The following is a 23,089-nucleotide window of genomic DNA, read 5'->3' as shown; positions in this document are numbered from 1 at the left end:
TTTTCAATTTCAGGAATCGGTAATTCAGGATTTTCAGTGGTTGGAATCCCAACTGGTGATTCGTTTAAAACTACTTCTTTTGCTGGTTCCCCTTCCGGTTCTGTATTTATAGGGGTGGATGGATCAGGTGGAATTGTTGGTTCAGTATTAACATTTTCAATGTCAGTAATAGGTAATGCAGAATTTTCATTAGAAGAAATTCCAACTGGTGATTCATCTGAAATTACTTTTGTTGCCGGTTCCTCTTGCGGTTCTGTATTGATAAGGGTTGTTGGTTCAGTGTTAATATTTTCAATTTCAGGTATCGGTAATTCAGGATTTTCAGTAGTAGGAATTATAACCGGTGATTCGTCTGAAATTACTTTTGTTGCCGGTTCCTCTTGCGGTTCTGTATTGATAAGGGTTGTTGGTTCAGTGTTAATATTTTCAATTTCAGGTATCGGTAATTCAGGATTTTCAGTAGTAGGATTTATAACCGGTAATTCGCTTAAAGCTACTTGTGTTACCGGTTCTTCTTCTGGTTCTGTATTGATAAGAGTTGTTGGATCACCTACGATTATTTCTTCACTGTTAATGTTTTCAGTTTCAGTAGTTGATTCTTCGCTCAAATTTTCTGGTGCTTTATATTGATCTGCCAAATTAGGGTCTTCAGAAATGGGAATTTGCACGGATGGTTCAATTGGAATTTTTGATGTAGGCGGTTCCTCTTTTGCTTCTACATTATTAAGGATTACAGGATCATCTGAAATTGTTGGCGCAATGTTCATGCTTTCATTTTCAGTAATTGGTTTTTCGCTGGATTCTTCTTGTATACTATGTTGGTTTTCTAAATTAGGTTCTTCAATAGGCATTTGTACAGGCGATTCAGTTGGAATCATTTCTGCAATCGGTTGTTCCTCTGGTCGACTAGGGGCTGTAACATCCTCTGTAATTATTGGTAGGGTGTTTTCAGCTCCATTGATTGATTCTTCGTTAAATGCTATTGTTGTACTATGTTGGTTTTGTAATGTAGGATCATCAATAGGAATTTCCAAAGGTGGTTTGTTTGAATCTAGGTTTGTAATCGGTTCGTTACTTCCGAGGCTTGTAGGATCGACTAAAGTTATTGGTTCAGTGTCGATGTTTCTGATTCCAAACGTTGGCTCTTCGTTAAATTCCTCTGTATTACTATATTGCTTCTCCAAACTAGGATTCTCAGAACGAGGAATTTTTTCTCGCTCTATGTTTTCTAACATTGATGGATCATCTAAAATTGTTGATGCAGTTCTATCTTGGTCATCAGGTGATTGCTCCTCAGGATCATCCATTATAATTCTCGTATGACCATTTTCAAATGGTCCTGCTACAGTCGTAGATTCTAATTCTTTATTCCCATTTACTTCGATGGGTAAATTAAATTCAGTCGGATACGTGTTCTCTACTGCAATTGTTGAATACGTGGCAGTTATAGGTATCGCGAAATCTTCAGTGTTTGTAAAACGTGACTTTTCCAAAGCACGTTCCGTCGTCGTTACAATATCATTACTATCACCTGATCGCGTGAGTTCAGATACGATTGGTTCGGTGTAAGAAGTAGTTGTCAACATAATTTCATCATCATTCTTAGACGTTGAATTAGTCGTAGTGTCTTCTTCATTCGTAAACATCGTTTCACAAGTTTCCGATCTTCTCTTTATCGGAAATACAGCTTCCTTTAATGCCATATTTTCTTTCTTTCCATCCCATGGATGATTTCTACATGAGGATAATGATTCTGGTTCACGACAAGTACTGGATGGTTTACACATTTCAGTTTCTGTGTCATAAGCCATATTTTTTGGACACGTGTAGAAATTTTTGTTCATTTTCTTACCATGCATCGAGCAGGTATAAAACAAACCACAGTTATCTGGAACCGGAAATGAGCCGGTTTTTAGGCAATCGAGATGTTGAACAGAATCAAAAATATCGGAATTTTGTCCGCTGGTAGCAGAAATATGCTTCTCACGAGGTACCAAGATACATTTTTGTAGATGGCTTTCGAAATGTCTGTTTTGGGGACACTGGGCCAAAATGGTTTTGTTCTGTCTGCAAATGTAGTAGTATCTTGGATTTGTGCAGTGTGGTTTTAATACATTCGATCCGCAAGATTTTTTGTTATTTATATAAAGCGCTTTTCCACCACCGATTACTCCCATACAATCGCCCTTGTCTACGTCGAAATATTGGTTGATCCTGCATGATGGATGCTTAGATTTTAAAGTCCTGGGATATCTGTGTGCTTCATAATTTGTGATATCTGTGGCATCAACGTCCTGTAGATAATTAGAAGTTCATTTATGAGATTGTATATCTAAAAAATAATTAAACTGACGATCTGCGATTTTACAATGACGGAAGTAATCTTTACATAGTTTGATTAAAAAGAGATGAATTTTATAATTATGAAATCTGTTTTCTTTAAATCGTGACGTCATTGGCATTTTTTAATAAAAAATTGTAAAAATTCTGAGAGAAAGCTGTTTAAATATTTAAGTTAAACGAAACAGTCTATATTTGTTAAATATTTAATTTGTTTAATAAAAATACCTATAATCAAAAGAATTATTATGTTAAATTTATTGTTGCAAAAGTATATAAAATTTATCTTATATTGCTTCGAAAAAATAAAAAAAGAAACAGCTTGTAAATTCTGCCCTATCTAATGTCAGAACACACAAAATTATAATAATAAAGTAATGGAAGACTTACATTTAATCTGCTCACTGGTTGACTAACTACGATTAGAGTCACAAATTGGAATAGTAAAACTAGAATAAAACTCTTCATATTCGATAGTCACATTAATCGAAGTGAAAGTTTTTTTACTTATTTGATCAGTGAGAATACTTTTTACACTCGATGCCGAAAGTTGTCTGTCCATCAAGGTAACGTGTTTCAGCACTTTTATATCAAAAACGTGCTGGATGATAATTAAGCTGCGATAATTGCAATTATCGGGAACGTCATTTTACACAATATACAAGTGCGTGATCAAGTTTACACGTTGTTCTTCACATAAGTTTGCTTAATTAACTGTGATTAAATTACGTCGGTAGGCACGTTTTGTAAATTAGGTAAGCATTAATCCTTCTGATATTCAAGATGATAACAATAACGACGAATATAAAAGAATGCAATGATCGTAAACTTAGAAGTATTTAATAGAGGAAGAAAGGAACACTTACAGATAAAAACAAATATTTATTACACGAACATACTGGCAATAGGTAATAAGTCAGTAACAAATCTGTATATACAATGTTTCGTTGAAATACATATCTACAAAACAATTATCTTCTGTTTGTTCATTAAAATAGCATACACAGTAATTTTTTCCCTGTATGCTGATATAGGACTCGATTCTAGGATTGTATATCGTTGTTTGTGATTAAAGCATGGGCTGTAGAACTTTTAGACTGATCAATCGTTATCTTCTGTATGAGAAAAAATCATTCAACATTCGTATTGTGGCACTCTGTATGTAAAGTTATTACTTGTCACAATATGAATTCCTGCACCATAATATGGTATCACATAATGCGAACCATCCGCAGGTCCCACGATTTGTGTCGCAATAAGTATTATATCAGCAAATTGGCCAAGAAAGAGGAATCCCAAAGTACTTAACTTAAGAAAGCCCAATGCTGGATACCCGAGATAAAATCTGTCTGCCCCGAACATTCCAAGAAATATAGAGAGTAACAATGATGTCTCAAATGAATATCCATTTCTGTAAATATAAATATAAAAAACAACTTTATTTATTGTATGTATATGTTTTTACATTAAATGTTAAATATGATCTTATATTATATTATCAGTATCATGTTTATAAACACATTTTCAATATTACAAATATTAGTAAATTCTATTTGAAACATTAATATAGTAAACAAATGATATTATATATACTTACGTCCATTTACAAGGAATATCTTTCTTGAATGTGTTATTTTTTGTTTCTGTACAAATGAGGCCATCCGCAGCCAGACATAACACTGAGAACAAAACAGTGAATATATAATTTAAACTTCCATGTACATAAAATTAGAAAAGGTAATAAATTTATCTATCTATGAACGAAGAAAACAAAGAAAAATTTTAAACGATTAACAACTACAGAATGCACGTTTTCAAACTTGGAGTACATCTGACATATAGGTTATGTCGAACTTTCCTTCTTTTTCAGAGCAATAAGAGGAAAAACGCAATAAAATTTATCTACCTTTGGCTTTATTTTCTTTCGTGCAACCTTTGGGTTGTTGCGTTTTCGGATCTATGAAATCATAATCGGGATGAGGACAGATATATTGTCCCATTCGTAGATTACTGCAGTCGATTTCATACGTGTAATCAACACCATTGCTCAGCGGTATCGAGAGAAGAAGCAAAAAGAGCCCGCTAAGGTATTGCATCAGGTGGAACATGCCGTTTCATTTTATAACAATTACTATAAATACCACACTCTGTCACTGTATCTACTGTCTCCCGCAAGTTCACAATATTCTGTACATGTTTGTATTTTGAACGCACTGTCATTAAAACGACTTCCCTCTGGCGCCAACTGCTTGGAATGTTCATGAACTATATTTTATGATATTTCTTCTGGCGCCAGATTTTCCGTTAACATCAAACGCATCGCGTTAAGTGAAACGTTTTACAGATATGATAGGCTAGAATTTTAACACTCGAGTCGCATTAATTAACTACTTCAGTTGAAGTATACAATTATTCATAGTAAATAGCGTGATACTTCTTGGAGAAGATGAAACTATTCTTTTTGTAAGTACTACTGGACGTTTTATTAAGATAAAATGGATAGCCATAAGAAGGGTTAGAATAGATATAATGCAATCGAATGCAAAATTCATTGTAATAATATATTATTTTGGAATTTTGCTTTTTAGTTATGTTGCGTGAGATCGTGTAAAGGGTTTATACAAGTCCGCCGTTTAGTCGCGTTGGTGGTAAGAAATAAACAGTGGAAGACCGCCGTGATAGTTGAGCGTTTTTTCTGTGCTAAAATGGCTTCTTCGTCGTTGAAAAGTACTCGGAAAACTTATAGCTTTGAGGAACGAGAAATTTTGATAACCTTGATAAATAAGTACGAAGATATCGAGGATAAGAGGTCCGATCCGATATCGATGTATAAACGAAAATCAGCATGGTCTCAACTGGCCAACGAATACAACTCGATGGTAGGTCCTCAAGCGATACGTTCGGCTGTACAGTTGAGACGCTGCTGGGAAAATATGAAAGCATGCAAACGGAATCGTGAAGAGAAGAAATTACGGTAAATACAATATTTTCGCGATATCATCTACCTTTCATTCATGTCAGCCTATAAATATGTAAAAACGCGGGAATATACGAATATGATTAGGTTGTTTCATTTATCGTTCTCATACTTCTCAGATTTTTTATTTTTCAGTTCAGAGTTTTTACGTAATATAACCTTTTCAGTATATAAGTTAGTTTCCTACTAGTTTATAAACTTTTATTTATTTCGATTTCTTATCAAATATTATTGGAGATATAACTAACGAAATTTGTATAAATTTATGGAATGACACACCTTTATATCGATTTTTTCAGTGGTATTTCGAGAAGTTTTTGTCACTTATCTAAGGATCACACACGGTCGAAAAGTTGGGAAAATAGGAATCCCATGGCAGAAGTTCCTATTCCTACCGGAACCGTAGGTTTGCCGCCAAATGTCATGTTTGAGCCAAAAGAGTCTGAACCGTTTACGCTGCAAACTGTCTGTACTATAAAGCCTTCAAAACAATTCTCGAAAGAGGAAAATAATTATAAAGATTCAGGTTATTCCTTCTTCCTTTTCATTTTATCTCCTTTTATCTTTTGTTATTGATTTCTTTTCTGTAAAAATCACTGCCTTGATTTTTGCATTCTACAATTCATCCGCCATTTATGAATAATGGAAAGGAAAAATATTCAAAGGCTTCATTTGTTCTTTACTTTACAATTTCTATATTTATATCTATGTGATCTATTGATTTATCTATTTATTAAAATATTTTACTTTACTATTTTATTTTTTTCCAAAGTGAAGAGACTCGAAATTTTCTGCTTTGCCGTCTTTCAAACGAAGATCTGCAAAACTTAATAATTTCATCTGCTAAAAACATGTCATTCAACATTCCCTTTATTACCTCAGATTCTGTCAAGAGTAAAATCGATTCGAATTCGTTATCGCACGGTTCAGTAACCGACTGTTTCGACAAATCCAAAAAGGATTTGGACTCACTCATGGTGGAAAAATTAGACAAAGACGAACTACCGGAGAAAAATCGAATAATTTTCAAATCGAACGCAACTCAAACGTTCATCTCTCCTTCGATTGTTCACGAGCAGCCTCGAAGAACGAAGAGATCCCTTCACAAAGAGGAAGAACTGCACGTATTGGCTTTATCGGAGGCACAGATGAAAGTTGATATCGCTGCCATGTTGAAAGAGGAGGCCAGAATTAAATTAGAAGAGGCTCACTATCGTAAAGAAGAGGCGAGGCTAAGGATGCTTCTTTTTACGTATAAGCTCGATAGGATAAAGGAAGATTGACTCGAGAGAATAAAATGAATATACTTACGTACGCTTCGTGCGATGGCTTTGTTCACTTCTTTTTTCACGGTGATCAAAAGGAAAGGGGGAGATACCGTTAGATTAAATATAAACGAACGATATTCGATATCTGTAATATCTGTTTATTAATAGCAATTTCTTTCTAACTACAATTGAAATCGTAATAAATAAATGCTGGTAATTTTAGTTACTTATGATTCGCTAATAATAGTTTTCAAACACGAACAAGGAGTCTTCTCAATCCTTGCTATCGTTTATTTTATAATTTGTTTCGTATAATTAGTATAAATATACCCATTTTATATTGTTCTAACTTAAAACTGAATGCATAGATTGGAAATAGCTGTAAAATTACGTGAACATCGTCCTTTGTTAAGATGGTTACAGTTCTACAAATTTTTACAGTTAAATAAAAGCTGATCTTAAATTTTAACCCCTCGATAAAAAAAGTTGGCGCTTTATTTTGTAACAGGTTGTAGAAATTGCATTTTAGACATTTTTTATGACTGCTAACTTAATATATTTTTATTCCAAGATAAATTCTTTTACCTAGCTTTTAAAGAAAATACTACTACATAGTTACAAATAGATACCGCGTTCTTCAGAAAACTAACGAGTCCATACATATTCATAGTACGTGTCTCTATGAAAGAATAGTTTAAATAATATTCTTGATAAACTGTTCACACTTCTACTAAACCAGTGAAAGTATATATGTCAGTTTATCGACATGGCAGTCGCAGCTGGCAGTGGTCAGTGAATTTGACTAGCTGTGTTTGAAGTTACGGAAAAGAACAGAAAAGAGGAAGAAGAAGAAACATTAAAGTAAAGAGAAATCTAGAAGGTGTTTCTAAGATAAAACTTACGACGCCTACGAATCATCTAGAAACCAAATTATTGGAACGTTATATAGCATGTATTGTTCAATTGTAATATCATTGAGATCAAACTCTATTAATGAATCATGCAATTTTAATACAAATCATTTTAAAATGTTATATTAAAGATATATTTCTCTGATCATCGTATATTAAAAACCTGTTCATATGTTTTTATTTTTCTGTTTTCGAGTCTTAAGTGTTGGACTAACGATAAGTATACGCGTTTCGAGAAGGAAGACTTAACGAAATCTGATCTTCACATGAGATGAAAGTTATCATCGAGGGTAGGTTTTGGCGACGAGCAACGAGCAACTTCGAACAGTGATGGATCGGTGTAGATCGGCTCGCTCGGGTCGAAGCCGGTTCTTCTGCTGGACGATAGTCCCACAGCACCCTCCAGAGCGGTCGATGACGAGGTCATGCGTTGACCGATCACGTTACTCATCGATCTGGAGATCGACCTGTATATCCAACAAATGGTACACCAACTTCAGGTAATAAATCCGAGAATAAATCAAGAGTCACGTTAAAAGCGTTAAAAGCATTAAGCCATTCGTCAAATATGACGTGCGTATGTATTTTTGAATGATTCTTAGTTATACAAGCTGTAGTGGAACGTATGGATGTAATTTTAGAGACGAATTTTTAGAATGATATATTGAACTGTTGTTTCAATTCTGTCTGACAGACGATGGTCTTTAAAGATTCTATTTTTGAAAATTGTTTGTACTTGCATACCATTAATCAATATTTTATAGGTCAACTGTTATGTTTATTCATTTCTGTATATTTTTTTTATTCCACGTTCGTGTGTAATATTTTCTTATCCGCATTATTCTTGAATTTATTAACGCTTCCAAGATTATCGCAAGGATTTAGTATAATCTATTTATATCTAGCGATAAGATAATGAAAAAGAAAATATTGCACGAGCTGGAAAATCTAGACGAATTTTTAATTTTCTAGTTAATATAGTCTTAAATTTTATTCTAGTTGAAATAAGATATTTTCGAGAACTGTACGAGATTGAAACTAATTAGCAAATAAACGTCAGATAAATTACGTACGTAGACTGGAAGGGTTTCTGAAGACCTGTTCTCAAGAAAGAGAAGTTATTTGCACGACTGCTATAAGCGTCGTCCGAATGACTGCTTCGATTACACGCTTTGTCGACTCTGCGGTTCTTCGTAATCACTGCGTAAGCGTATTTTCTGAAACAATGTACGCGAATCGATTTGCTTTTGTAAACATGCTAATTAAACATGTATCTGAATCAATACAAAGTCGATAATATACCTGTAAATTAACATGGATAACAAAACCACGGATGCCAGGAGTACTACGAGCACCGCAACTGCTGTCACAAGTCCATAATACTCGTTAGGAGTTATGCAGACGTTCTCCATAATAGTAGTTTGTCTCTCGACCATAGTCTCCTCGTCGATATCCATCCTCGAGTCCAAAACCTGTAACTCGGTCAGACGTAACATTTTAGCTTGTCTTGAAGACACTTTTGTTTACTAAATGTGATAATCTGTTTTCCAATGTAAAAAGAAAAGAGAAAGCATACGTATTTTTGAAGCTTTCAATAATTTTTATCAAAATTTAATGTGGTATCAAGTCGTACGTATCGAAGTTTATAAAATGATTAATGTTTAATTCATGAATAATGAAATGTTTAATTCATATGACAATCAAGTCACGATTTGAATGAAATTTAATTAAGTGGCAAGATTGGAGAATAAGATTCGGTTCAATTAATTCATTAGTAAATTCAAGAATGATTTTGTTCGCATGCTTCTGATTGTCTCAATGAATTGTTTCAAAATTTAAAGAGTATTTATAATTTAGTTTATGCGAAGATCAAGAACTCGAAGTATCCAGTTATACATATGCAAGCTTAAAAAAATAAAATTTAGTTCACTTAGTTATTAATAGAAATTTAAACAAGATCAGTTTAAACAAAAAAAATTAAAGAATGCTGATAGCACAGTAATATAAAAATTATAGATCCTCTACTTAATATATCCTGTACTGTGTATAGATCCTGTAAATAATAAATTTCATCCTTTTCAGGTCTACCTCGATCATTTCTCTCACGTGTTCCTCTTCCTCCTCTTCTTCTGCGTCGTTGCTGTCTTCAACCACTGTCGAATTCAACATGGGAGATGTATCGTTTATATTACTTTCCGTTATCGTGCTTATTTCATTTTCTTCTACGATCGTGTCGTTCTCTGACACGTCTCTCCTGCGCCTTCCAAAGGATGGCTCGCTCCTTCCGGTACCACCGGAACAGTAAGCTGGCTGACAACCGTCTCGACATGTTCGTACGGTTGCTTCAAACACCAAAAAATTAGACTCGGGAATTTTGAAAGCGTTGAAACGTGCTTCGAGGCTGTCACCATCCCTCAAACGATCCAAGCCAGGGAATACGTAGTTATCCACTGGACAGCTGTTTTCAACAGTTTACATTGGTATTGTACAAAAATTTATTTTCTAGAAATTTTTTGTTTCTATATTGTGTGGCAGTACTGACGAGTATAGATAATAAGTAAATTAATTAAGTTCCTCAGGTGGATTAACTCTAACATACATATACCAGTGATCAGCTACTCAACCCATTCGCTACTACGATTCTCACTTGGCGACCGTAAAAGATTCTTATTTTTGTACTAGCGTTTATAGTCCATAAAATTATACTTTTGAAAAATTTCATTTCGAAAAACATCGTAGAAAAATTTCGTAGTGAAAAAAACATCGTAGTGTATGTGGGTTAAATAGATCAGGTAAATAGGTTGGACGATCAGGTAATTTTGGCCTAAAGATCAGGACTAATGGATTATGTAAATTAGGTAGATTAGATGGTATAAGTGAATTACGTGAACCAGGTAGATTTAAATGAATCAGATATTTGATGTAGATATTCCATACAGATTAGGAAAGCTGAAGAATTTAATTTAATAAATTAGATGATAAGCTAGAGAAATATTGAAACGAATATTGAAAATCGATAAAGGACAAATATAGATTGTAATGCATAAATCTGTGCAATCTATAAAGAAATGAAAATATTGTGTATCTCTAATTTCACAAATCATAATGATTTTATCTTGAGTGTTTTATATGTATAGTACTTTTGTTGTTTGTCCATTGAAACCGAAAGCACCCTGTAGAAGTGAACAACAAAGATTCATTACGTTGATTGCTCCTGTTGTTACTAGGCCAATCAGATTCTTTTCTTACGCTGGATACAAAAGTAGAATATCTTTCTTCGTTATTTTAATAACGAAGATTCAATTTTATCATAATTACTACCATTTTATGGAAACACTTATTAAAAATTATTTGATTCTTTCAAAAAGTATGAGAAGAATAAAGCTGTGTCGAATTTTCAGATCACACCTTATTCATTAATAAATAAAAATTGTAATAATGAATGCAATGTTTACCCGTATCTGTCTATGAGCTGAACGCTTCTTCCAGAGTAAGGATCTCTTGCTATGACGTTGGTAGCAAAGATATCAGTTACATAATTGTACCTATAAAAAACATTAACAAAATATTACAACATAAATCACAGTTCTTTTTAGATGAATAATGTTCGTGTCACATACCCATCCTGAGCTTCCAGCCTAAAAGTGAGTGGATCGCCAACAGCTATGGTCGTCGTAGGTCTGCCTTGATACAGGATCAGTAAACGTACTCGAGAACTTAGGGTATTTTCTGCTGGAAGGTACTCGATCGGAATCGGAGACCCTGATCTACACAACATAAGTGCGAATTTTATTAGCATAATCGAAATAAAAGTATATATTGATTTTTTTGAAATATAAGAAACATAAAACAAGTAGACACTTTAATATCTCGTTTCACATGAAAACAAAAAAAAACTGTTTCTTCCTTATTCAAAATTAACTTGTCAGCACACCGACATTAGTAATCTTCCTTTAAATTATCAGTTTCATCCATCTCAAGTGAAACAGATCAACGAGTGTCTCTTTGCAACTTTCTACGAGGTATATTCAAGATTTAGAATCATAGAATCAGGAGATTTTTAACGATGGAACTCGAACAATATTAAAATAAATTTATCGAGTGTGCTTGCACCAGGATCCATGTTTAACTGAATGCAACATATTCTGCATTCTATACTCGATGACGGATCGGACTATTTAATTAAGTGCACCGGGTGCAAGGCACGGTCTCTCAATCGATATGACCTGGCATACCCGGCACCGATGTAGCCGGATGTGACGACAGCTTCGCCAGGGCCTCGAAATAGACAGGTGAGATTGAAGCGTTTGTCCCTTCCTGTTTGCACGTAGTCCGAGAACTGTACCACGACGATGTTTGTCATCGTGTCGCCGTACTGCAATCGTTTGTCGAATGTAATCACTAATTGTGAACCAATTTTTTATGAAACATTCATTAAAAGTACCATTGTTATTTCTAAATTATTTTACTTAAAAAGCTTTTATACGGAAGACTATCGTACGGTAAATTTTGACGATGAATTTACTAGATCTTTTTTAAATTTTAGCCTTAGATCTCATCTTAAAATTTTAAGTTTAGCTCTTTAATGAAGGATCTTGAAATAGATCAGTTCAAGATCTCAGACAAAAACAAAATTTTTGGAAAATCGTTTAATTTCTTCGGAATTAATATTTAACGTGCTTTCAGAAATCCTGTGGTGTTCTCGAGCAGCGACGAAGTAATTTTCTTACTCTTTGAGTGCCACATTCGGGGTAACCCTGGGGACCACTGATTCGAAGAACATTTACGGTTCCCCCGTTTCCGCGGAAGAAGCAGCGATCGTAATAGCCGTAAGTGTAAATCCGACCAATGAATCCTTCCGGTGTCCTTAAAGTAAATTCCATTCCGTCTTCGCTACACACTTGACTCACTAGAATGACCAGAAACACAATTTACTTGCTCTCTATTAACTTTCATTTAACAAATCGTAAATACCCAAACCAAACAGAAAAGTAAATGGTGGACTGAAAATCACAACAATGTGAGTCAAGATCTTTAGAATTTAAATTTAGTCAAATGTTTCGGTTCTTACAAGTATCATCCCTTCGACTAAATTATAACTGAACTCTCTGTCATAGATACATTCTCCTAACTTGGAGATATATAATGAATTTCTTACGATGATAAACGTAAAATATCGTTTCATGAAAAATAACAACGAACCGACCTACACCACTATGATTTTCAGCCAGTCAAATAACAAACAAAATCCAACACCCTTCCACATCGTTAGAAACCAGAGGAATAATCGACATCATCGGATGTGACCAAACAAAAAGTAAAAAAAAAAAGATTTCGGAAAATCAGACGGTTTATTTTACTAAACTCAGTCCAGATGACAATGTCTAATACAATAATTGAAATTTGCATCAGTAACGGTTGTAATATGGACCGGCAGCGTAAAGGTTTCTCCATGTGACCCATGTAGATGACGTCCAAGGTCTCCTACGACGCTTACCGTCGAGACACTCTGCATCAGCTCCCTGTCTGCCGTTATTCCTTTCGTAAAAGTCGTAATCGGAGCCAGTGTCATAGTACACGGGATTGCCCATGTCCATGTCCCTGGAGTCACGATCGCTCAACTCGCAGTTGTCCCGTTCTGCTCCATAGGGTGCGGCGTAGGGACGATAATTGAATGATCTGCACACGAAGTCTCTAGCGTCGGCACATTCTCTTTCACATTGAGCCAACGAGGAAGCTGTCGTATATCGTCTGACGAATGGCTTACGGACCCTAGTATGAGGTCCTACTTGTCGGAAGTTGTCTTGTTCGTCGCATCTGGACACCAGAGGCGGTCGACCGATAATTGGGCCACCGCTGGTACCGAAAGGTCGTGAATTGTACACTCCACCTTCGCCTATGTAACCGCCACCGATTATTGCGCCGTCGTTGTTATAACCACCATAGCCTAAGGGACGACTGGGTCCTCCTACGCCATAGTGGTTCCGGTCTGGATGAGACTGAGGACCGTAGATGTCGTCAACGGGGTATGTTGGAGAGTATCCTCCATGCGACGATGGTGGGAATCTGAGAATGGAGGAAAAATATGATTATTTATTTATTTTTTCTTTTTTTTTTAATTTGTACTTTACAATTTGTCCAGCCGGGCATTTGGTAAATTAAATATGATTATTTAAATGTAGGTTTCTGAGAGTGATTGAATATTATAAATGGTAAGGAGTATATAATATACGAATAATAAATCATTTGTAATGTTTGTAATGTCTCTTGAAATGAAATTTGATATGCAATATCTTTAATTAAATCAATGCTGTATTAATTAAGTTAATGAGCCGATCAATTTTCATTTGATTATCAACTTACAGTTGCTACAGAAAGTATTTATACGTGCCCTTATTTTTCAATGCTATGCCTTTTTCGTCGAGTTAAATGTTTAATTATTTGGATCTAATTAATTAGTACGTCAGTGTTGCGTATATACTTTTCATAGCAACTACATAGTACTATTTGGAGAAGGAAATATAAATTTTTATTCTACTCGAAATTTTACACCGAGAAAGACTGCTGTTACTTAAATATTTTTTAATGAAATTTTATATCGATTACCAAATCTTTCAAGGAAGAATCATAAAAATATCGAAATGTATTTTTGAAAGCTCATCAATATCTTTCTCTTCAACTTACCGATTAGGATAAAGATCCTTCTCGGGATACCTTTCACTGATAGGATACCGATCGACGTGAGGTCTGCCACCTGCCAAACCGGATGGATACCGATCCAGAGGATCCTCGGGAATAGGATAACGGTCTATACTATTGGGATACCGATCGCTATCGCTAGGATAACGACTTGGAGATATTGGGTATCGATTACCAATTCCAGTAGGGTATCTACTACCACTTGTTGGATATCTGTCTATTCCAGTGTCTGGAATAGGATATCGATCAGGATGAGTAGGACGGCGATCACCACCTCTGCTTGGAAATCGATCAGATATTGGATACCTATCCGAAGATGGATACCGATCTACCACTGGATAACGATCACTAACAGGGTAACGATCGCTAGTTGGAAATCGATCACTGATTGGATATCGATCTATAGGATCAGGAAACGTATCCCCTGCTGCCCCAATTGGATATTGTCCATTCAAAGGATACCTTTCGGGATATTTATCAGTTGGATAACGATCAGGATAACGATCTGGATATTTGTCGGGGTATTTGTCAGGGTAACGTTCTGGATATTTATCGGGGTAACGGTCTGGGAATTTATCGGGGTAACGGTCTGGGAATTTATCGGGGTAACGGTCCGGGTATTTATCGGGGTAACGATCTGGATATTTATCAGGATATTTTTCGGGATATCGATCTGGATATCGATCAGGGTAACGGTCTGGATAGCGATCTGGATATCGATCTGGATAGCGATCTGTGTGGCGGTCTGGGTAACGATCTGGATACCGATCTGGTTTCACGCTGCTGCTGTACCCCTTGTCGTAGTCCTCTGGATAACCTGTGTGGAAATTTGAAATTTACTTGTTTCAAGAAGCATATTCGTTCTATGCTTGGTGGTAATTTTTAGTTGTTAGAGTTATGCATCGTTTATTGAATTTGATAAATTTGGGAGATGCCAAGGTGAGCTAATTTTGATATTTGTAATATATAAGAAATATGACAAAAAAGAGGATTGAGTTTACAGTAATAGATTATCGAAGGTGTTGTTAGTTTACCAGGTCTTCCTAGAGAAGGCCGGCCGAAATTGGTATCTTGTCCTAGGGGGTCTGGTCTGTAGCCTGGATTATCCCGGTCCCCATCCAAATATTGGTCTGTTTGTATAATAGTTGACATTTTAACACAGGTATATAAATAAATATAATAAGTTTCTTAGACTTTTATTCACTGTTCATATACAGCAAATTTAAGAATTTCTAGAATTGTTCAAAAGAGATCGAAATAATAATTCACATTATGATTTGTAGCATTATAAAAAGGATCACAACCGGCTTAATTTTCTACTTCAAATCTTGGAAAGTTCAGGAACGTTTGAAAGTACGAAAACAAGGAAGAAGTTCGATACTGAGAGCCAACCCAACATCAATTGCTTTAAGAATTTCTTAAAACGATGTTGTTTCCGATTTCATCGATTCGATTATAAGCGATATGTCTATAAACCTTTAAGATATTCGTCACTCACGCATGAGATTCTCGTAATAATCGTAGTCTGCATCGTAGATGATCCTGTGTCCATCACGTTGATTGAATCGACTCAATCGACAGGTATGATAATGTTCAGAATACACGGCGCTCCTGCATTGGAAACTGGTCTGTCGAAGACACTCGTCAAGGCATTCGCTCAGGCTACGACCTGTTATCTCAGAGTGAAATTCACCGCTCAAACGAGAGTTTCGATAACGCTGGAACGCTGTATCTGGTCGTCGTCCATCGGAAAAAAGGTGCGACGTGGAGCTGCTGTCCGGGTATTCGGAACCGCGTGCTATGGACGGATCTACGCTTCGTAAGTGGGTATTGATAAAGTATTGTAAAGTACCAATTGATCGTTTCACTTTTATCCGGCCTTTACGATTTCGAAAAAGTCAGATACCTTCATCTTTTAGGAAAGTTCTTCGTTTCAATCATGAGTAATGATTAATATCTAATTTTTTAACAACGTATACTTTTTAATGACGTAATGAATTATTAATCAATAGTTTCAACAATTTGAGTATTTGGATAATATCACAATCAGAAATCAATTAATACTAGTTTAGGAAAGAATATTCTAAATAATAATTAATCTGGAATCACGTAGAGTGGACGATTTCTTAAATTTCTAACGATAGTGTAGTTATCTTCTACTGTGAAGATAATTAAGAAATTGATACTTTTGTGAACAATTAGCGATATATAGTAGATGAAGTTATTGACGGTAGGTATAATGTACTTACGATTGTCTAAACAAACCAAATCGTAAAAATGATGGCTGGGGCTACTACTTATACCGATATCGTCCTTCTGAGAGACAGAATCTTCTTCTGAAATAATGCATTGCCGTGTTTGCTCGTCGAATTCTACACTTCGACAGAAATATTTCTCAGCTCTCAAACAAAGGGCTTGACACTCGTCTAAGGTAAGATTCGTGTAGATGTCGACTTCGAATGGCCCTCGAAGACGCTTATTTTCTTCTTTGACGAACACAGCTAATCCATCGCAACGACGTTCTGCTGTTGAATCAAAAAATTTGAATTCGTTCAGTCAGTAAATAATAAACTATGGAAATTTAGTTTTTAACAATTCTAAAATTCAGTTCTAACACAGGTAATTCAATATTTGGGTAATTTAAATATTTTTCTATGGGATTATTAATTTGAGAAATCGATATTAAAAATATAATTCGTTATTATTCGTTAAATTTTAAGAGAAAATTGGTAGTAAGTACCATTGAGACAAGTGTTTTCCAGATAATCGGAATTTGGATCGTCTTCCAATAATTCAGGATGCGTTCTTCTGGTGAAACGACTCAGAGCACAGCTTCTTAGAGCAGTGTCATACGTAGCGGATCGACAAATGAAACTGAACTCGTTCAAACATCTTCAAAATATCACGGAAAATTTTTATCCATGAGATATTTGCAATTAGAAATCTAATCTAATCTGCATTTTTGAAAAATTCTATAATACCTATCCTCGCAGTCTGTTCTATTCGCCGCGCTAACTTCCTTGATATCTGTCAGTGGTAATTTTAGTTTCTTCCTGGGATGTCTCTCGAAAACATAACGCCGATTTGGACATTCTCTTTCGATCCTATCGGCTTCACAGAAAAATATAACCATTAAAATTCTTAATCACCAGATAAAGAGTAAAGTAATTTTTTAAAATACAGAAACTAAAAACAAACAGTGAGTTTGTCCTTGAAATACAGAATATTATTCTTAAAATAAGTAGAATATCTTTATACTAATTCCTTTTTTAGGGATTATTTTCAGAAATTTTATGAGAAAGTATCGCAGAATGGTTAATGCTTTATGAATTATAGGATACGTATGACAGGAGAAAAGAAAGCATAGAAATTTAAAGAATTTTTCTGGAACGTTTGAGCAGTATTGGGAAAATACTGAAATACACTCACAGCCAAGACAAACTTCCGTGAAATGGACGCTGTTTGGCACCAGCATTAGATTTCCAATTCCTTCTGGCTGCGCCTGTTCCCTCGTTAAATAGCAAGTGCTTTCTTCATATTCTGCAGCCCCGCTGAAAGAAGCTATTCTGCTGCCAGGTTGGAAATCGAAGCTCGTGCAAGCGCGAACTAAATTGTTCGTCGCCGTTCTATCTCGTAGACATAATTCCTGACATTTTTCCAAGACTCTAAAAGGTGGTGCAGAGTCTCGTACCTATGATAAATTAGCAAGATTAAAATTAGAATATTATTAAAATATTAATGTTAATAGAATACAAATTTTTTTAATATTTATGTTACTGCTTTTATAAAAATGCAGCTTTAAAACAATCCATTTTAGGAAAACATTGGTTTAGAAATGTAAGCATAGACTTATTTTCTTCCTGGGGCGAATATGAAATCTTAAATCTTCCTTCTCAGGAAAATATCTTTTCTAATTGCTTCATTTCACTTTCTCGAACGAGTTTCATATTTAGTAGCAAGAAATTTCGCCTATATTTAATGATTGAATAATATATCAATTATTAAAAAAAAATTATAATAAAAGATCTACTTCAATTGATTTCTTGATAAAACCATTTCAAGTACGGATTATACTTTCCAATGTTACAGTAAATCAGCCCCCTAATCTCAAATCTTCCTATTCTCGTCAGATTTAACATTCTATTATCAGAGAATCAGGTTTTAAGATTTCAGAACAGTTTCCTAGAAGTCGACTGAATATTTGAAAACCGACCACGCAAGCCAGAGAGATAGGTAAATATTTCGCGAAACGTTTTATACCACATCGTCGTCGAAGCCCTGAAGCTGTTGGTCCGGAAGTCTCTCGTAAACGACTCGACCCAAGCCGCCATTACACGTTGTTTGCCCTGAAAACACAGCACCACCGGTTTTTTCGTTATCGTTCGCTCACGAATGCATTCAATGGTTGGCATTTTTTATACTCTTTCCTTTTATTCGTCGCTATTTTCTCGCAAATAGATATTATTATTTCCTGTTCGCCTGGTAAAAATCAGGTTACTTCCTTTGCGAGCGAGCGACGACCGTCAGAACGATATGATTTTATCGTTCACGTATATCTTTTTTTTCGTGTCATAAGTGGTACGTATGGCGGTACAATGGGACGAAACGCAATTTCGCAATCGAGCAAGTGACGTCATTCTTTTACACCGCGTTCCATCATTAATTTTAGAGTATGAGCCAGAGATGTGCAAACGAAATGTTTTTTTAGGGCACACCAGTTGCGCGCATTACATTTTTCGTCTTGTGATATTTTCCCTTTTCACGTGTCTTTTCTATCTGAAACTCTTCTATTAGTTTAATAGAAGAATTTATAAATGAACTTGAAATGAAGGAAATTCTTTCCTTTCAATTTTTGTAAGACGATTGTTTTAAAAAGTAATTGAATAATTGAGTTAGAAGAATGCAACTTACCGTTAACGACCACTCTCAGGGTAGCTAGAACAGAGATGGATTGCAGTAGACTGGATATGTTGGTTTTCTTCATTTTTAGGTGCCAGGGTTTAGTATCAAGTAGTCATCACAGTGACGAAATTCTGAAATCATGCCAGTTAGAAATATTCTGGAATATAAGCTAGAAGATTTTCGTTTCTAAAGCCTGTAGATCTTAAAAATTTTATGTAACTAAATCGTCGATTTTTATGCAAATTTATATCCTCGTGAATACGAGTTCAAAATACAACATTTTGTACATCCTTGCTTTCTTCAATTTTTTACAAGTACATATAACTGATATATTTCCATTTTTTTTCAGAAATAATTCATGTATGAGAGTAATGGAAAAGATACTGAGCAACTAATAATGTAATGCTTGAAAGTTGGAAGCACGGTTCGTTGGGTTTACGGGCGTGTGCTGGTCCTTCGCCGCGTGTACGTGCACGCGAATCGTCAGAGAAAAGGTTGACGAAGGTGCGAGCATGTAGATGTGTTCAGGGTGAGTGCAGCTCAGGAATTCCATAAAAACCTTCCACTGTCTCTACGCACTTTGAATATATCGAAACCGTCCACTAGACTGAAACGCGTCTTCTTTATCGCGTCCCATGTTACGAAGTTACTTTCTCATGAGATCAGGATCTTTTACATTAATATGTTTCATGAGAAATTCAGCGATTCGCTTTTGTCATATCGTACCGATGTTAAAAAATGAAAGAATGCTTTTGTATATGATAAGAAACTTAGAGTGGCACGTGTCGCAGGGATTAAATTTACATTCAAACCGTAAGGGAGATGCCGTATTAGAAAATAATGTTTGGTCGCTGGGGAGTTTGAATATTGTAGGGTTTCTTGGGTGGGAAATGGTATTTGGATGTTTTCAGTAGCCTCTGCAATTTATTTAGCTTTCAAGTTCTTATTTATGGTTAATTATATTAGTAGAAATATGAATTATTATTGTATTTTTGAGTATATACATGTATTTACTCACAATACATTATTAATATTTATTTATATTATTGAAAATTAATTGGGATGGTTTATATTTATTTAACTTCAATATTATTCATATTAAGGATTTTTAAGAAATTTTGTTTGTCTATACAGCAAGCAAAAAAGAAACGGAGATTTCAAAGAGTTGAGTCTAATTTTAAGGGATGATGCCTTGAGAATTATTCATGAAACAACCAACATTTATCCTATGTAAAATAATGGAGCAAAGAATAATATATTATTTGATATATCCTCAATAACGTGCAATATTGTTATAATCGATTGATACTGTGTAATCAAAGTTATGTTGTTCCTATCTTTTATAAAGGACTTAATTTGCAAATTGTCAATTGTGATACACGTGCTTGTCCATTAGATGCAAACTTTGCTCACGTATTGCAGAGAAACGGTGCTTATTAATTATCTCATGGTTTATCGCCTCCATAATTATAGTTCTCTGTCCAAAGAGGATGGATGCTTGTCTAGTAATTAACGTTACCGTCGACGAGAGAAAATTATAGATACGGGTCATTCGAATCATCAATTACATTGTTTAATTATAATAATAATATTATAATACTACGTTGAATTAGTGTATCGTGATTATTACCATCATTGAATTTCGTCCAGTCGTGTTCCTGTTTTAACAAACGTATATGACTTTCTCACTACATATGATACAAATTTTAAATGGAATGTATTAAAAGTTTGATAAATTAGTAAGACATTAAAATATCATATAAAGGAGACACTAATTCTGTTCCAAATTCTACGTGAATGTATACCTTCTTAAAAATAAAAGACTGTTGCATCCTAGAATTACACATTTTTAAAGGAACGTTGCTATGAACTGCTAAATCAAGATTTTATCGCAATCTCTTGGATAATAGATGATACGTGGATAGCATTGTTGCGCGCTTCAAACAATTTTCATATTCTTCAATTATGTGATATTAGTGTACGTAGGATGCAGGATATTATAATTTATCTTTGTTAGTCTTGTTATATGTATTATTCAGTTAGTCTTTGTGTGGTAATTGTTTTAATTTAACTGTTCGATGTAAGCAGAAATTTTGTGGAAATCTTTTGTATACGAACCTCAATAACGATCTTTCGTATACGTTATTTAATCGGGATTATATCAAAGTTGCAATATATGTAGAATACTCTCTTCTTTTTAATACGAGAAAAATTAATTTTTTTATGTGACAAAGTTGAACTTTTTAGATAAAATTGTTTCGTTTCTCTTTTCTAAAAATTAGGGACGGAAGTTCCATGGGAATACAATTTTTACATTTAAAAATCCAATAAACGTCGCCGAATCTCTCCTTCTAACTAAAATGTTAACTCCAACTTTTTAACCAGAACATTCGCGTTTCCCAGTCCAAAAAAGTTGCAAAAAGCTAAGTACGAATACGAAGTTTAGTACGAAGTAGTAAACTCGAATACGAAGTAGCAAACATTATCGAATCTCCTTTTTTAATTAAAATTTTAGCTCCAACTTTCCAACTAAAACTCTCTTCAGTTGAAAAATGCTATGAAACTACGTACAAGCTTTGGATCTCGATAAATTCAATAAACCTAACTATTTCCCTCTTCCTCAAACCGAAGTAATTCGCGACTCTCCATTAAATCGTATCAACTATACTTACCTGAAATAACAACAAATTGTTCACGTGTCTGTCCACTTCGAGAGCAAACCGAGTCGCGCGAGATTTCCTCCTCTTCTCCAGAGACTCCACACCGTCTCTAATCTACGAGCAACTTCAAAACGCCAAAACGCGGTAAGATGCACTAGAACCGTCCATCCAACGCGAATGGCACCTGTAATCAAACTGACGGTCAAAATCGGTGCAAACCGTGGAAATAATGGATAACACCTGACCGATCGGGGGGTCGGGAGGGGAAGTGACGGTGCTGGAAGAATTGTTTCGATGAATGATTCTCGGATAGACGAGCCATAGGGGGCAGAACGCGGAGGAGAGATAACATATACCGGTGGTACACAGGCGCGGTGGGATCCCCACGTCCGATTTCTGGCCTTGTGCTCACCGGAAGCAACTCCATTGTGTCCGGTTTCCGTGGGGCCATCCGGGAAAACGTTCGACGTGCGTGTAAACACCACGACCGTGGGTTCTCAAGCTTCAACGCGTCCTCATCGTACGAAATAACACCTTTGGTTCTACGTTCGTCTTCGGTTAAGAACTTTCTCTACGAATTACAAGACAGATTTTAGGGGATGGACAATTATTTTGTCTTTTATTGGAGAAGAAAGTTTATGGTTCTCTTTTAGGTATCGAGTTTGAAATTCACGTGTTTATAGAGGTGTTTAAATTTTGTGGACGACCCCCTAGGGACTGGTGGTGTTAGTCGTTTGAGAATCGATGCAGTAGAGCGACGCAATGCCGTGCTGGGTTGATTGTGCCGATGGACGATCGGCCGGTCGTTCGTAGCGGAATCATGGATTAGAGATTTCCACCTGAGGTCAACTAGAATGAACAACGAGCTGGCACAGGTGGTCTTCGTGATCTGTCGACTCGTTTGTTCTTTATTGCTTGGCTATTTTTAGGCAGATTTCATTTTTATTTAAATTTCTGGAGCACAAAGAAAGTAATTTGTTTTCCTTTTCAAGATCGGTTTGGGGTGATCGTGGTAATTTTAATTGATTTTGTTGGTCGCTAGTGAATAGAGAAAGATTCTTTTGAGGTACTGCTGGTTGTAGTATTTACAGTGTTTTGTATAGATTAATTATTTGCCATAGAATTAAGACTAATTAAATTAAACCTTGACGGCTAAGATGGGTTGAAGTAAATCTCTGTTATAGATTTTAATTAAGTCGCAGTTAAAACGCAATTTTATATGGAAAATTCAGAATAGATAATCTATAACGATATCGTTATGTGTGAATATAATCTATCGTGGTTTTTCCAAAACGTAATTGAAGTTCTTTAATACTCAAATATAGAAATGAT

The 23,089-nt window shown here is 35.2% G+C and overlaps 5 protein-coding genes and 1 long non-coding RNA gene across 10 annotated transcripts in view; 3 read left to right on the top strand and 3 right to left on the bottom strand.

Moving 5' to 3' along the window:
- Positions 1-5: 5 nt before the first annotated feature.
- LOC105680637 (mucin-17-like) lies at positions 6-3,076 on the bottom strand (the record flags this gene model as incomplete). Its single annotated transcript, XM_012384546.3, has 2 exons — positions 2,731-3,076; positions 6-2,294 (listed from the first exon to the last, which is right to left on the bottom strand). Coding segments are annotated over exons 1-2 (2,367 nt in total), but the record flags the coding sequence as incomplete, so codon positions are not given.
- Positions 3,077-3,202: 126 nt separating this feature from the next.
- Positions 3,203-4,592, bottom strand: LOC100740583 (TM2 domain-containing protein CG10795). Its single transcript, XM_012384547.3, has 3 exons — positions 4,247-4,592; positions 3,938-4,019; positions 3,203-3,751 (listed from the first exon to the last, which is right to left on the bottom strand). Exons 1-3 carry the CDS (start codon positions 4,446-4,448, stop codon positions 3,475-3,477), a joined length of 561 nt encoding a protein of 186 aa, XP_012239970.1. The 5' UTR covers positions 4,449-4,592; the 3' UTR covers positions 3,203-3,474.
- A 29-nt stretch (positions 4,593-4,621) lies between these two features.
- Positions 4,622-6,811, top strand: LOC105680646. The gene is made up of 4 exons (XM_012384677.3): positions 4,622-4,803; positions 4,929-5,314; positions 5,617-5,843; positions 6,200-6,811. The coding sequence occupies exons 2-4, from the start codon at positions 5,046-5,048 to the stop codon at positions 6,598-6,600; spliced, it is 897 nt and encodes a 298-aa protein (XP_012240100.1). The 5' UTR covers positions 4,622-4,803; positions 4,929-5,045; the 3' UTR covers positions 6,601-6,811.
- Positions 6,812-7,233: 422 nt separating this feature from the next.
- On the bottom strand, positions 7,234-22,363 carry LOC100740460. 5 transcript variants are annotated; one of them, XM_024367037.2, is made up of 19 exons: positions 21,770-22,363; positions 19,107-19,228; positions 18,456-18,541; positions 17,625-17,886; positions 17,177-17,306; positions 16,936-17,087; positions 16,445-16,720; positions 15,694-16,005; positions 15,230-15,325; positions 14,181-15,012; positions 12,994-13,562; positions 12,227-12,405; positions 11,723-11,871; positions 11,117-11,263; positions 10,952-11,041; positions 9,585-9,954; positions 8,799-8,968; positions 8,570-8,713; positions 7,234-7,963 (listed from the first exon to the last, which is right to left on the bottom strand). In XM_024367037.2, exons 2-19 carry the CDS (start codon positions 19,177-19,179, stop codon positions 7,759-7,761), a joined length of 4,242 nt encoding a protein of 1,413 aa, XP_024222805.1. In that variant the 5' UTR covers positions 19,180-19,228; positions 21,770-22,363; the 3' UTR covers positions 7,234-7,758. The 5 variants fall into 5 exon arrangements, with proteins under 5 accessions (XP_024222805.1, XP_012240099.1, XP_024222806.1 ...); XM_012384676.3 differs by having other exon boundaries at positions 11,732-11,871; XM_024367038.2 differs by having other exon boundaries at positions 15,694-15,993.
- LOC112212684 lies at positions 9,946-12,318 on the top strand. The gene is made up of 4 exons (XR_002946514.2): positions 9,946-10,296; positions 10,359-10,986; positions 11,093-11,788; positions 12,183-12,318. It is a non-coding gene; the product is annotated as an uncharacterized LOC112212684 (long non-coding RNA).
- LOC100743377 overlaps positions 15,877-23,089 on the top strand; it is a 173,743-nt gene continuing 166,530 nt past the window's right edge. Inside the window, exons 1-2 of the mRNA XM_033320305.1 lie at positions 15,877-16,014; positions 19,447-19,626. The gene's annotated coding sequence lies outside the window, so the exon portion shown is untranslated. The remainder of the gene's footprint in view (positions 16,015-19,446; positions 19,627-23,089) is intronic.

The sequence above is a fragment of the Bombus impatiens genome, unplaced genomic scaffold (assembly GCF_000188095.3).
Source record: "Bombus impatiens unplaced genomic scaffold, BIMP_2.2 scf_0264, whole genome shotgun sequence".
In the NCBI taxonomy this organism is placed as follows: Eukaryota; Metazoa; Arthropoda; class Insecta; order Hymenoptera; family Apidae; genus Bombus; species Bombus impatiens.
Note: the sequence above shows the minus strand (reverse complement) of the source record. Positions and strands in the feature narration are given on the sequence as shown.

Bases quoted from the DNA above. Each gene is read 5' to 3' on its own strand.
- LOC100740460 (XM_024367037.2), bottom strand. From the start codon at position 19,179: ATGAAGAAAACCAACATATCCAGTCTACTGCAATCCATCTCTGTTCTA. The intron at 16,006-16,444 runs GTAAGTACATTA...TACGAAGCGTAG, and splicing joins TTTGGTTTGTTTAGACAATC to ATCCGTCCATAGCACGCGGT. The intron at 15,013-15,229 runs GTAAACTAACAA...ATTTCCACACAG, and splicing joins GCCTTCTCTAGGAAGACCTG to GTTATCCAGAGGACTACGAC.
- LOC105680646 (XM_012384677.3), top strand. From the start codon at position 5,046: ATGGCTTCTTCGTCGTTGAAAAGTACTCGGAAAACTTATAGCTTTGAG. The intron at 5,315-5,616 runs GTAAATACAATA...CGATTTTTTCAG, and splicing joins CGTGAAGAGAAGAAATTACG to TGGTATTTCGAGAAGTTTTT. The intron at 5,844-6,199 runs GTTATTCCTTCT...TTATTACCTCAG, and splicing joins AAATAATTATAAAGATTCAG to ATTCTGTCAAGAGTAAAATC.
- LOC100740583 (XM_012384547.3), bottom strand. From the start codon at position 4,448: ATGTTCCACCTGATGCAATACCTTAGCGGGCTCTTTTTGCTTCTTCTC. The intron at 4,020-4,246 runs GTAGATAAATTT...TTTTGTTCTCAG, and splicing joins GAAAGAAAATAAAGCCAAAG to TGTTATGTCTGGCTGCGGAT. The intron at 3,752-3,937 runs GTAAGTATATAT...TTATATTTACAG, and splicing joins GATATTCCTTGTAAATGGAC to AAATGGATATTCATTTGAGA.